This window comes from Heterodontus francisci, chromosome 1 (assembly GCF_036365525.1).
Source record: "Heterodontus francisci isolate sHetFra1 chromosome 1, sHetFra1.hap1, whole genome shotgun sequence".
Classification (NCBI taxonomy): Eukaryota; Metazoa; Chordata; class Chondrichthyes; order Heterodontiformes; family Heterodontidae; genus Heterodontus; species Heterodontus francisci.
In genome coordinates this window covers 127,169,342-127,182,168 of record NC_090371.1, presented here as the reverse complement: position 1 = coordinate 127,182,168, position 12,827 = coordinate 127,169,342, and the positions used below count along the sequence as shown (strand labels likewise).

Here is a 12,827-nt window from a genome sequence, read left to right as displayed (position 1 = left end):
TAGTCAAGCCCTTTCACTGCTAGGATGTAAATTTGTGCCTGTTCAAACTTGTGGGTGAGCTTGTCCCTGCATTTGCTGTGTGTCTGCAATAGTTATTAACTTAAATATATATAAATAGATTACTTAGATTGGAAACTCATGTCCCTATGTATATAATACAATTTGTTAACAACTGCCAATCATTTATATACTAACTAGTTTAAACAAGGTGTGTAATGTAGACCATGTACCTATAGCAAATTAAGTTTATAACTGATAAAAATCAATGCTGACAATTAGAATTGCACACACTGAAATCATACTTTACTATACAAGTTATTTGAAACGAGTATAGGCAGGCTGATTAAAGGACACATTTTGATAGATTCCTCTCAATCTTCCAAACAAAAAAAGGAAGTTATTATAAGTTTAGGATTTCTCTCATTGATGCCCTTGGTAGTGATGCTGGGAACATGCATAAGCAGTCTGAGCATCTTAAGTTTTGTTTTATTCTTTCAGGGAATGTGGGTGTCGCTGGCAAAGCCAGCATTTGTTGCCCACCCCCAATTGCCACTGACAACTGAGTGGCTTGCTAGGCCATTTCAGAGGGCATTTAAGAGTCAGCCACATTGCTGTGCGTCTAGAATCATATGTAGGCCAGGCCAGGTAAGGATGGCAGATTTCCTTCCCTAAAGGACATTAGTGAAGCATATGGGTTTTTACGACATTTGTAGTTTCATAGCACCATTACAGAGACTAGCTTTCAATTTTTTTTTATCAATTGAATTTATTAATTAATTGAATTTAAATTCCACCAGCTGCCATGGTGAGATTTGAACCCTTGCCCCAGGGCAAAAACCTGTCTCTAGATTACTAGTCCAATGACATTACCACTACGCACCATCTCTTCCTGTGTTGATAACTCAACAGAACAGGAAGGCCTATGCTAGACAACCCATAACAACCTCATGCCCTACTCAGGCCCCCTCCCCCAACTCTTTTTCCAGTACATTGATAACTGTATCGGTGCCATTTCCTGCTCTCATCCCAAACTGGAAAACTTAATCAACTCTGCTTCCAATTTCCACCCTTATTTCACTTTCACATGGTCCACCTTCAACACTTCCCTTCCCTGATTTCTCTGTCACCACTTCTGGGGATAGGCTGTCTACTAATATTCATTATAAGCCCACTGACTCCCACAGCTACCTCGACTACATTTCCTCACACCTTGCCTCCTATAAGGACTCCATTCCATTCTCTCTGTTTCTCCGTCTCCATCTGCTCTGATGATGCAACCTTCCACAACAGCGTTTCTGATATGTCTTCCTTTTTCTTCAACTGAGGATTACCACCCTGTGTTGTCGACAGGGCCCTCAACCATGTCCGACCTATTTCCCGCACCTCTGTATTCACCCCTTCCTCTCCCTCCCAGAAAAGTGACAGGTTTCCCCTTGTCCTCACTTTCCACCCCACCAGCCTCCACATCCAAAGGATCATCCTCCACCATTTCTGACACCTCCAGTATGATGTCACCAAACACATCTTCCCCTCCCCTGCCCTGTCAGCATTTTGAAGGGACCGTTCCCTCCACTTCTCCATCATCCCCAACACCTCGTCCCCTTCCCACTGCACCATGCCATGCAATCACAGCACGTGTAACACCTGCGCTTTTACCTCCTTTCTCCTCACCGTCCAAGGCCCCAAACACTCCTTCCAGGTGAAGCAGCAATTTACTTGTACTTCTTTCAGTTTAGTATACTGTATTTGCTGCTCACAATGCAGTATCCTCCACACTGGGGAGACCAAACACAGATTGGGTGACCACTTTGCAGAACACCTGTGCTTGATCCGCAAGCATGATCCAGAGGTTCCAGCTGCTTGCCATTTTGATTCACCAGCCTGCTCTAATGCCTGCATTTGTGTCATCGGCCTGCTGCAGTGTTCTAGTGAAGCTCAATGCAAGCTCAAGCAACAGCATCGCATCTTCCGACTATTCACTCTGGACTCATTGAGTTCAACAACATCAGACCAGGACTGCCATTTTGATTGGTACATGGTCAAAAAAAGTCAAACTGTTTTTTCCATGTTTTTGCTTTCCGACAGAGCTGTTCATTATTCTGCCATTAACACTCTCTTTGGACAAATGTTTTGTCTTTTACTACAGCTATTATTACTCCCTTTGCCTTTTGTTCCATGACATCTTTTTTATTTAATTTTTCTTGCCCTCCGCCCCATCAGACCTTTGCTTTTGTTCTTCTTCTCCCCCTCTCCCCTTTCACTTGCTCAAAGCCGATTACATTTCTAACCTTTTCCAGTTTGATGAAAGGTCACAGACCTAAAAAGTTAACTGTTTCTCCACAGATGCTGCCAGACCTGTGTATTTCCAGCACTTTCTATTTTTATTTCAGATTTTGAGCATCCGCAGTATTCTGCTTTTACAACCTCATGTAGGTAGCATAATGGTTGTTGTTGGACTTGCAATCCAGAGGCCTGGACTAGTAACCTGGAGACGTGAGTTCAAATCCCATCACGGCAGCTGGGGAATTTAATTTCAGTTAATTAAATAAATCTTGAATAAAAAGCTAGTGTCAATAAAGTTGACCATGAAACTACTGCTCATCATAAAAACCTATCTGGTTCACTAATTTCCTTTAGGAAATATACACTATTGAGTATATTTAAGGCTGAGATACAGATTTTTGGTCTTTCAGAGAATAAAAGAATATGGGGAGCGGGCAGGAAAGTGCAGTTGAGGCAGAAGATCTGCCATGATCATATTAAATGGTGAAGCAGGCTCATGGGGCCGTACGGTATATTCCTGCTCCTATTATTATGTTGTCATGACATCTGCTCTCCTTACCCAGTCTGGCCTATATGCGACTCCAAACCCACAGTAATGTGATTGACAATTAACTGCCTCTGAAATGGCCTAGCAAGTCATTCAATTGTATTCAAGAAGGTGGCTCACCACCATCTCCTCAAGGGCAATTAATGATGGGTAATAAATTCTCGCCGAGCCAGCGATATCCACATACCATGAATGAATTTTAAAAAGAACAAACATTCAAAACCAGAGACACAATGGGCAGTATTTTATTTAGGTGACGGTGGTCTCGGTGACCGGCTGAAGAGCCGGCGAGAGCCCAGTGTTGCTCTTTTCAGGAAGGCCCGCCACATCACATGCCAATCAGGCACTTAAGTGGGCAGCAGCGGGCCTTCCCCAGCTATAAAGTGATGGGTGTCCTGCCTGCTGAGAGCTGCTAGTCAATCAAAGGCTGGCAGCTCTCTTTAGATTAGATTAGATTAGAGATACAGCACTGAAACAGGCCCTTCGGCCCACCAAGTCTGTGCCGAACATCAACCACCCATTTATACTAATCCTACACTAATCCCATATTCCTACCAAACATCCCCACCTGTCCCTATATTTCCCTACCACCTACCTATACTAGTGACAATTTGTAATGGCCAATTTACCTATCAACCTGCAAGTCTTTTGGCTTGTGGGAGGAAACCGGAGCACCCGGAGAAAACCCACGCAGACACAGGGAGAACTTGCAAACTCCACACAGGCAGTACCCGGAATCGAACCCGGGTCCCTGGAGCTGTGAGGCTGCGGTGCTAACCACTGCGCCACTGTGCCGCCCCAGTGCCACCACAGAAGCACACGGGTTTGCTTGTCATGCTGCCCAAGTGGTGACAGGCATGCCCTTAAGGGCCTCAATTGGCGGCGGAGCAGGGAGGTCATCCACAGGCCTTCCCACCTCCGACTTAACTGGGGTGGAGGTGGGATGGTGGCGGGATCCCCACCCACCATCATCCCGCCTGATTAAATGCTCTCCTTGCCTTCAAACCCGCCATGGGAGAGAACATAAAATCCAACCCTGTAGGTGCGAAACAGGTTGACAAAGTACTCATCAATTAAAAAACATAAGTAGCAATAAAATTCAAAGCTGACCTTATTCAGATTTTAACCAGTTTTCATTTCACTGCCTCTTTTTTTAAACTTTGGTGCAAATACTTTGCTTTAAAACACAACACTTGAACAAAATTCTTATTCCAATCCATCATGTGGAAAATGGTCAAAAGCATCTTGAAATGTGAGGAGGAGCTAGGCAATCTTCTGAAAACACACACGCACAAAAGTTTCTGCCTTGGACAATCTGTAGGAATTCTTAAAATTTACATAAATTCTACTAACTTATTAATAATCAACCTCACCTCAGGACGACCGTCATAGTACGTTAATCTTGACCTTGTTAAAACAAACAATCTTTCTTTGTAGTTGAGTGGAGAAGTCCGTTTCTTCTGTTGAGATCTTTTAATTAAGGTCTCTTCAAGAATAGGAACTGCATTCATCTCTTCCCCAGATCTTTGTTACGTCTTACCAGTGAGCAGAAGGCCCACTACACCATGGGCTGAAATAATGTAAAAAAAAAATGAACTGTTCACTATCGGCTTCCATACAAAAAAAAACAAATTTATAAAATTTTAAGTGTTGATTTGGTACAAATGATCTATGATTGATTCAAAAAAAATTAAAGCAGAATCTTGTTTACCTTTAATCTACTTTTCCAGTGAAAAATAATCTCAAATTTCTTAATTAAAAAAATTTTTAAATTTGCATCCCTAAAAAAAGTTTTATAAAAGAAAATCAAGATTTCAAAATTCATTATGTAATACTTTATACTTTATTGTCCACTAAATTAAATAAAACAATTTATAACTTGAATTGCATCTGTATGTTACAACTTAATAAACACTAATATGTGTTTCAAAATAAAAACAAACTGCAGAGAAGACAGCATCAGTGGAGACAGAAACAGAGTTAATATTTCAGGTCAATGATCTGACAAAACCATTGCTATTTTTATTTCATGTTTTCCAGCATCTGCTCAGGCTGCTGCTTGACTAGTCTGTGGGACAGCTTTAGAGAAGGAAATCTGCTGTCCTTACCTGGTCTGGCCTACATGTGACTCCAGACCCACAGCAATGTGGTTGACTCCTAAATGCCCTCTGAAATGGCCCAGCAAATCACTCAGTTGTATCTAACAACTACAAAGTCAATAAGGAATCAAACCGGACGGACCACCCGGCATCGACCTACGCACTGGAAATGACAACTGCAAACCCAGCCCTGTCAACCCTGCAAAGTCCTCCTTACTAACATCTGGGGGGTTGTACCAAAGTTGGGAGAGCGTCCCACAGACTCGTCAAGCAACAGCCTGAGATAGTCATACTCACAGAATCATACCTTACAGACCATGTCCCAGACACCACCATCACTATCCCTGGCTATGTCCTGTCCCACCGGCAGGACAGACCCAGCAGAGGTGGCAGCACAGTGGTATACAGTCGGGAGGGAGCTGCCCTGGGAATCTTCAACATAGACTCCTGACCCCATGAAGTCTCAGGGCATCAGGTCAAACATGAGCAAGGAAACCTCCTGCTAATTATCACCCACCACCACCCCCCTCACAGCTGATGAATCAGTACTCCATGTTGAACACTACGTGGAGGAAGCACTGAGGGTGGCAAAGAAACAGAATGTACTCTGGGTGGGGGACTTCAACGTCCATCACCACGAGTGGCTCGGTGGCACCATTAGTGACCAAACGGGCCGAATCCTAAAGGACATAGCTACTAGACTGCATCTGCGGCAGGTGGTGAGGGAACCAGACGAGGGAAAAACACACTTGATCTCATCCTCCCCAATCTTCCAGCTGCAGATGCATCTGTCCATGACAGTATTGATAGGAGTGACCACCGCACAGTTCTTGTGGAGACGAAGTCCCGTCTTCACATTGAGGATACCCTCCATCATGTTGTGTGGCACTACCACTGTGCTAAATGGGGTAGATTTCGAACAGATCGAGCAATGCAAAACTGGGCATCCATGAGGCACTGCGGGCCATCAGCAGAAGCAGAATTGTACTCAACCACAATCTGTAACCTCATAGCCTGGCATATTCCTCACTCTAAGATTACCATCAAGCCGGGATCAACCCTAGTTCAATGAAGAGTGCAGGAGGGCATGCCAGGAGCAGCACCAGGCATACCTCAAAATGAGGTGTCAGCCTGGTGAAGCTACAAACCAGGGCTACATGCATGCCAAAGTGCATAAGCAGCATGCGATACAGAGCTAAGCAATCCCACAGCCAACAGATCAGATCGAAGCTCTGCAGTCCTGCCACATCCAGTTGTGAATGGTGGTGGACAATTAGACAACTAACTGGAGGAGGTGGCTCCACAAATATCCCCATGCTCAATGATGAGGAAGCTAAGCATATTAGTGCGAAAGATAAGGCTGAAGCATTTGCAACAATCTTCAGCCAGAAGTCCCCAGCATCACAGATGCCAGTCTTCAGCCAATTCGATTCACTCCACGTGATATCAAGAAACGACTGAAGGCACAGGATGCTGCAAAGGCTATGGGCCCTGACAACATTCTAGCTATAGTACTGAAGACCTGTGCTCCAGAAGTTGCTGCGCCTCTAGCCAAGCTGTTCCAGTACAGCTGCAACATTGGCATTTAACCATTTACCCAAGATATAAAATAAAGCCGGTCCTCTCTCCAACAATGTGCCTTGGACAAAATAGACAAAAACATATTTTTACTGCAGCTTTACATGAATGTTTTCTTTTTATACACCAGACATCACTATGGCTTTTGAGTACAATTTCCAAAGTAGAGCCAAATACTGCTAAACTGAAACAGTTCTATGCTGTGGCCACATGGATGAAGAAAGGCATCGGTTAGTCCTCCAACTGCTATTAGTTTAATTAAATAAATGGATATGATCTGCAACTCTTGGGATTAGAATTAAAGCACAAATGGTCAAGAAAATGTTTTCCAAGATTGCAATGCAATGGTGTAAACAGTGTTGACAAGTATCTTTACAGTGCATAGACAGGATGTTAAAGAAACATATATACTGGTTAAATTTCTCTCTCAAGCAATCAAAACAATCCCTCTTAAAAACTTATTTCCCATTTTTCACCCTCTATAAAGTTGAGCTCTTCTAAAACTCTGCTGACGTATCCTAACCTGCAGCAAATCCCATTCTATCACCCCTGTGCTTGATGCCCTACAGTGACTCCCAGTCCACCAATATCTCGACTTTAAATTTCTCTTGTTCAAATCCTTCCATGGCCTCACCAGTCCCCATCTATGCAACCATCTCCAGTGTTACAACTTTCAAAAATCTGGAGTACTCCAACTCTTGCCTCTTGTGGATCCCACCCCCACCGACCGCAACACCCAACCCATCCCCACCACCACACCAGTATTAATGGTGATGCTTTCAGCCATCTAGGCCATTGCTCTGGAATTCCCTCCCTAAACTTAGAGTCATAGAGTCATACAGCATAGAAACAGGCCCTACGGCCCACCGCGTCCATGCCGACCATAATGCCCATCTATACTAATCCCACCTGCCTGCATTAATTGCATGTCCCTCTATGCCTTGCTCATTCAAGTACCTGTCCAGGTGCCTCTTAAATGTTGCTACTGTTCCTGCCTTCACCACCTCTTCTGGCAGCTCATTCCAGATACCCACTATTCTTTGTGTGAAAGATTTACCCCTTTGATCCCCTTTAAACCTCCTCCCTCTCACCTTATATCTATGCCATCTAGTTTTAGTCACCGCTACTATGGGAAACAGACTCTGGCTATCCACCCTATCTATGCCTCTCATAATTTTATATACTTCTATCATGTCCCCTCTCAGCCTCCTTTGTTCCAGGGAAAACAGACCCAGCCTATCCAATCTCTCTTTATAACTCAAGCCCTCCAAACCAGGCAACATCCTTGTGAATCATTTCTGCACCGTGGCGACCAGAACTGCACACAGTACTCCAAATGCGGCCTAACCAACGTTATGTACAACTGTAACATGACCGTCCCAACTCTTGTACTCAATGCCTCGGCCGATGAAGGTAAGCATGCCATACGCCTTCTTCCCAACACAGTCTACCTGTGTTGCCACTTTCAGGGAACTATGTACTTGCACCCCAAGGTCTCTCTGCTCACAACACTCCCCAGGGCCCTGCCATTCACTGTATATGTCCTGCCCTGGTTTAACTTCCCAAAATGCATCACTTCACACTTGTCTGCGTTAAATTCCATTTGTCAATCCCTTGCCCACTTTCTCAGTTGATCTATATCCTGCTGTAACCTGAGACAACCTTCTTCACTGTCCACGATACCACCAATTTTGGTGTCATCTGCAAACTTACTAATCATGCCCCCTACATTCACAACCAAGTCATTAATATATAAGACAAACAACAGAGGGCCCAACACCGATCCCTGCAGCACACCACTGGTCACCGGCCTCCAATCTGAAAAACAACCCTCCACTACCATCCTCTGCCTCCTATCACCAAGCCAATTTTGCATCCATTGGCTAGCTCACCCTGGATCCCATGTGTTCGAACCTTCTGGACCAGCCTACCATGTGGGAACTTGTCAAAAACCTTGCTAAAGTCCATGTCGGCAACGTCCATCGCCCTGCCCTCGTCAATCCTCTCGGTCACCTCCTCGAAAAACTTAATCAAATTCGTGAGACATGATTTCCCACGCACAAAGCCATGCTGACAATCCCTAATCAGACCATGCCTTTCCAAATGCATATAAATCCTGTCTCTCAGAATCCCTTCAAATTACTTTCCCACCACTGATGTAAGGCTCACCGGCCTGCAGCTCCTTGACTTATCCCTGCTGCCCTTCTTAAATAAAGGCACAACATTAGCTATCCTCCAGTCTTCTGGTACCTCACCCGTGGCTAATGATGATACAAAAATCTATGCCAGGGCCCCAGCAAACTTACTCTGCACTTACTCGTGGACATTCACTGTACTTAACCTCTTCCCATTTAGAAAGTACCTTGCTCTATCCTTTTTTTGTTCAAAATGGATAATCTCACACTTGACCGCATTGAAATCCATCTGCAACAGTTTTGCCCACTCACCTAGTCTGTCAACATCTCTTTGCAATTTTATGCTATCATCTAAACTGTCTACAATGCCGCCTAACTTTGTATCATCAGCAAATTTGGATATATGACTTACTATGCTATCATCCATTTCATTAATGAATAATGTGAATAATTGAGGTCCCAACACAGATCCCTGCGGGACACCACATAAGGTTCATAAGGTATCATAACGTTTAGCATAGCTTTGGAAAAGAACAAGGAGCAATCCAGAGTAAAAATAATTAATTGGGGCAGTGGGGCAGCAATTTCAATTGAGTGAGAATGGATCTGGCCCAGGAAAATTGGAATCAAAGATTAGCAGGCAAAACTATAATTGAACAATGGGCTGCATTTAAAGAGGAGATAGCTCGGGTTCAGTCAAGGTACATTCCCACGGAGAGAAAGGTAAAACAAACAAAGCTAGAGATCCCTAAATGACGAATTAGATTATCAAGATGAAGCTGAAAAAGAGTGCATATGACAGATGTCAGGCTGATATTACAAGTGAGAACCAGACTGAATACAGAAAGTTCAGAAGGGAAGTGAAAACGCAATCAGAGAGGCAAAGAGAGAGCATCAGAAGAAACTGGCAGCCAATATAAAAGGGAATTAAAAGTCTTCTATAAGCACGTAAATAGCAAAAGGGTGATAAAAAGGGGGTAAAATGGGGGAATAGAGTCAGTTAAGGACCAAAAAGGGGATTCATGCATGGAGGCAGAGGGCAAGCTGGAGGTACTAAATGAGTACTTTGTATCTGTCTTTGTCAAGGAAGATGCTGCCAAAGTCAGAAAGAGGTAATAGGTGATATATTCAATGGGCTAAATATCCACAAAGAGGAAGTATTAGAAATTAGAAAGGCTGGCTGTACTTAAAGTTGATAAGTCACCAAGACCAGTCGGGATGCATCCAATGATACTGAGGAAATGAAGGGTGGAAATTGTGGAGGAACTGGCCCGGGCGGTGGGGGGTGGAGGGCGGGTGGGTTAGTGCTGGAGGACTGGAGGCATGCAAATAATACACGCTTGTTCATAAAAGAATGTAAGGACACACCCAGCAACTATAGGCCAGTCAGTTTACCCTTGGTGATAAGAAAGCAGTTGGAAATGATAATCCAGGACAAAATTAACACAGTCACTTGGACAAATTTGGATTAATTAAGGATAGCCAGCATGGATTTGCTAAGAGCAAATCATGTTTAACTAATTTGATCGAGTTTTTTTTGAACACAAGAACATAAGAAATAGGAGCAGGAGTGCACCATTTGGCCCCTCAAGCCTGCTCCGGCATTCAATATGATCATAGAGTCATAGAGCTATACAGCACATAAACAGGCCCTTTGGCCCATCGTGTCTGTGCCGGCCATCAAGCACCTAACTATTCTAATCCCATTTTCCAGCACTTGGCCCGTAGCCTTGTATGCTATGGCGTTTCAAGTGCTCATCTAAATATCATGGCTGATCTTCTGCCTCAACACCACTTTCCTGCCCGCTCCCCATATCCCTAGATTTTTGATCTCTCTGAATCAAATCGATCTCAGCTTTGAATAATACTCAATGATGGTGCAACCACAACCCTCTGGGATAGACAATTAAGAAAATTCACAACCCTCTGCATGAAGAAATTTCTCATCTTAGTCCTAAATGATCAACCCCTTATCCTGAGGCTGTGCCCCTGTGTTCCAGATTCCCCAGCCAGGGGAAACAACCTCTCAGTGTCTACCTTGTCAAGCCCCTTCAAAATCATATATGTTTCAAAGAGATCATCTCTCATTCTTCTAAACTCCGGACAATATAGGCCCAACTTACTCAGCCTCTCATCTTAGGATGACCCTCTCATCCCAAGAACCGGTCTGGTGAACCTTTGCTGCACTGCTTCTAAGGCAAGTATATCCTTCCTTAGATATGGAGACCAAAACTGCACTCAAAATGTAGTCTCATCAAAACCCTATACAATGATAGGAAGACTTCCTTGTTCTTGTACACCAATCCCCTTGCAATAAAAGGCCAACATGAATTTGCATTCCTAATTGTTTGCTGTGCCTCATGCTAACTGTGTATTCCTTGCACAAGTACACCAAAGTCTCTCTAAACATTAACATTTAAAAGTTTCACGCCTTTTAAAAATATTCTGTTTTTCTATTCTTACTGCCAAAGTGAATAAACTTCACACATCCCCACATCATACTCCATCTGCCACCTTGTTGCCGACTCACCTAACCTGTCTATATCTCTTTGTGTCCTCCTCACAGCTTACATTCCCACCTAGCTTTCTATCAGCAGCAAACTTGGATACATTACTATCGGCTTCTTCTTCTAAATCATACAGATTGTAAATAGCTGAGACCCCAGCACTGATCCTTGCAGCACTCCACTAGTTACAGCCTGCCAACTTAAAAATGGCCCATTTTTCCCGTCCCTCTGCTTCCTGTCCGTTAACCAATCCTCCATCCATGCTAATATATTACCCCCAACTCCACAAGCCCTTACCTTGCACATTAATCTTGTGTGATAACTTATCGAAGGCTTTCTCAAAATTCAAGTATACCACATCTACTGGTCTCCCTTTATCTACCCTATTAGTTGCATCCTCAAAAAACTAATATATTTCCCTTTGTAAAACGATGTTGGCTTTGTTTGATCACGCTAAGATTTTCTAAGTGCATTTTTAAGACTTCCAGACTTAGACTTTAAGACTTAGATTCCAGCATTTTTCTGACGTCTGATGGCAGGCTAACTGGCCTATAGTTTCCCATTTTCTTTCTCCCTCCTTTCTTGAATAGGGGAGTTACATTTGCTAACTTCCAATTGCAAGGTCCATTCTAGAATCTAGGGAATCTTGAAAAAGCATAATCAGTGCATCCACTATCTCTGCAGCACCCTCTTTTAGAACCCTTGAATGTAGGCCATCAGTTCCTGGGGATTTATCGGCTTTTAGTCTCTTAAGTTTCTCCAATACTTTTTCTCTGCTGATACCAATGACCTTAAGTTCCTCACTCTTATTAGCCCTTTGGTTACCCTCTATTTCTGGTATGTAATTTGTGTCTGCCTTCACAGTAGAAGACACAACATATTTGTTTGACGTCTCTGCCACTTCCTTATTCCCCATGATAATTTCTCCTGTCTCTGACTTTTAAGGAACAACATTTGCTTTATCCTATCTTCTCCTTTTCATATACTAATAAAAGCTCTTGCAATCTAGTCTCATATTCCTGGCTTGTTTACTCTCAATTCTTTTCCCCCCTTTCTTTCAACCCTTTGGTGGCCCTTTCCTGGTTTCTAAAACACTCCTAATCCTCAGGATTACTACAATTGCATTCCCAATCCTCAGGCTTACTTCTATTTTGATGAGGTAACAGAGAGGTTCGATGAGGGTAAAGCATTTGATGTGCACGGACTTCCAAAAACCATTTGATAAATTGCCACATAATCAGCTTGTCAGCAAAGTTGAAGCCCACGGAATAAAAGGGACAGTGGTAACATGGATACAAAGTTGCTTGAATGAGAGAAACCAGAGGAGCGGTGAATGTTTTTTTTCCAGAATGGAGGAAAGTATGGGCTCCCCCGTGGTCAGCATTAGGACACCTGTTTTTCTTTATCTATATTAATGACCTAGACTTGGCTGTGCATGGCACAATTTCAAAATTTGCAGATGACATAAAACTTGGAAGTATAGCAAACTGTAAGATGGATAGTGATAGACTTCAAGAGAACAAATAGGCTGGTGGAATGGGCAGACATGTGGCAGATGAAATTTAATGCAGAGAAGTGTGAAGTGATACATTTTGGTGGGAAGAACAAAGAAAGGCAATACAAAATAAAGCATACAATTCTAAAGGGTTTGCGGGAGCAGAAGAACCCGGGCGTATAG

The 12,827-nt window shown here is 43.3% G+C and overlaps 1 protein-coding gene across 6 annotated transcripts in view; it reads right to left on the bottom strand.

The window, feature by feature from the left end:
• The window catches only part of tec (tec protein tyrosine kinase), a 220,643-nt gene that overhangs the window by 185,910 nt on the left and 21,906 nt on the right, over positions 1-12,827 (bottom strand). For all 6 annotated transcript variants that reach the window (XM_068035798.1, XM_068035818.1, XM_068035846.1 and 3 more), the window contains one exon: positions 4,204-4,400. In XM_068035798.1, the coding sequence (XP_067891899.1) occupies positions 4,204-4,341 (138 nt within the window). In that variant the 5' untranslated portion in view covers positions 4,342-4,400. The remainder of the gene's footprint in view (positions 1-4,203; positions 4,401-12,827) is intronic.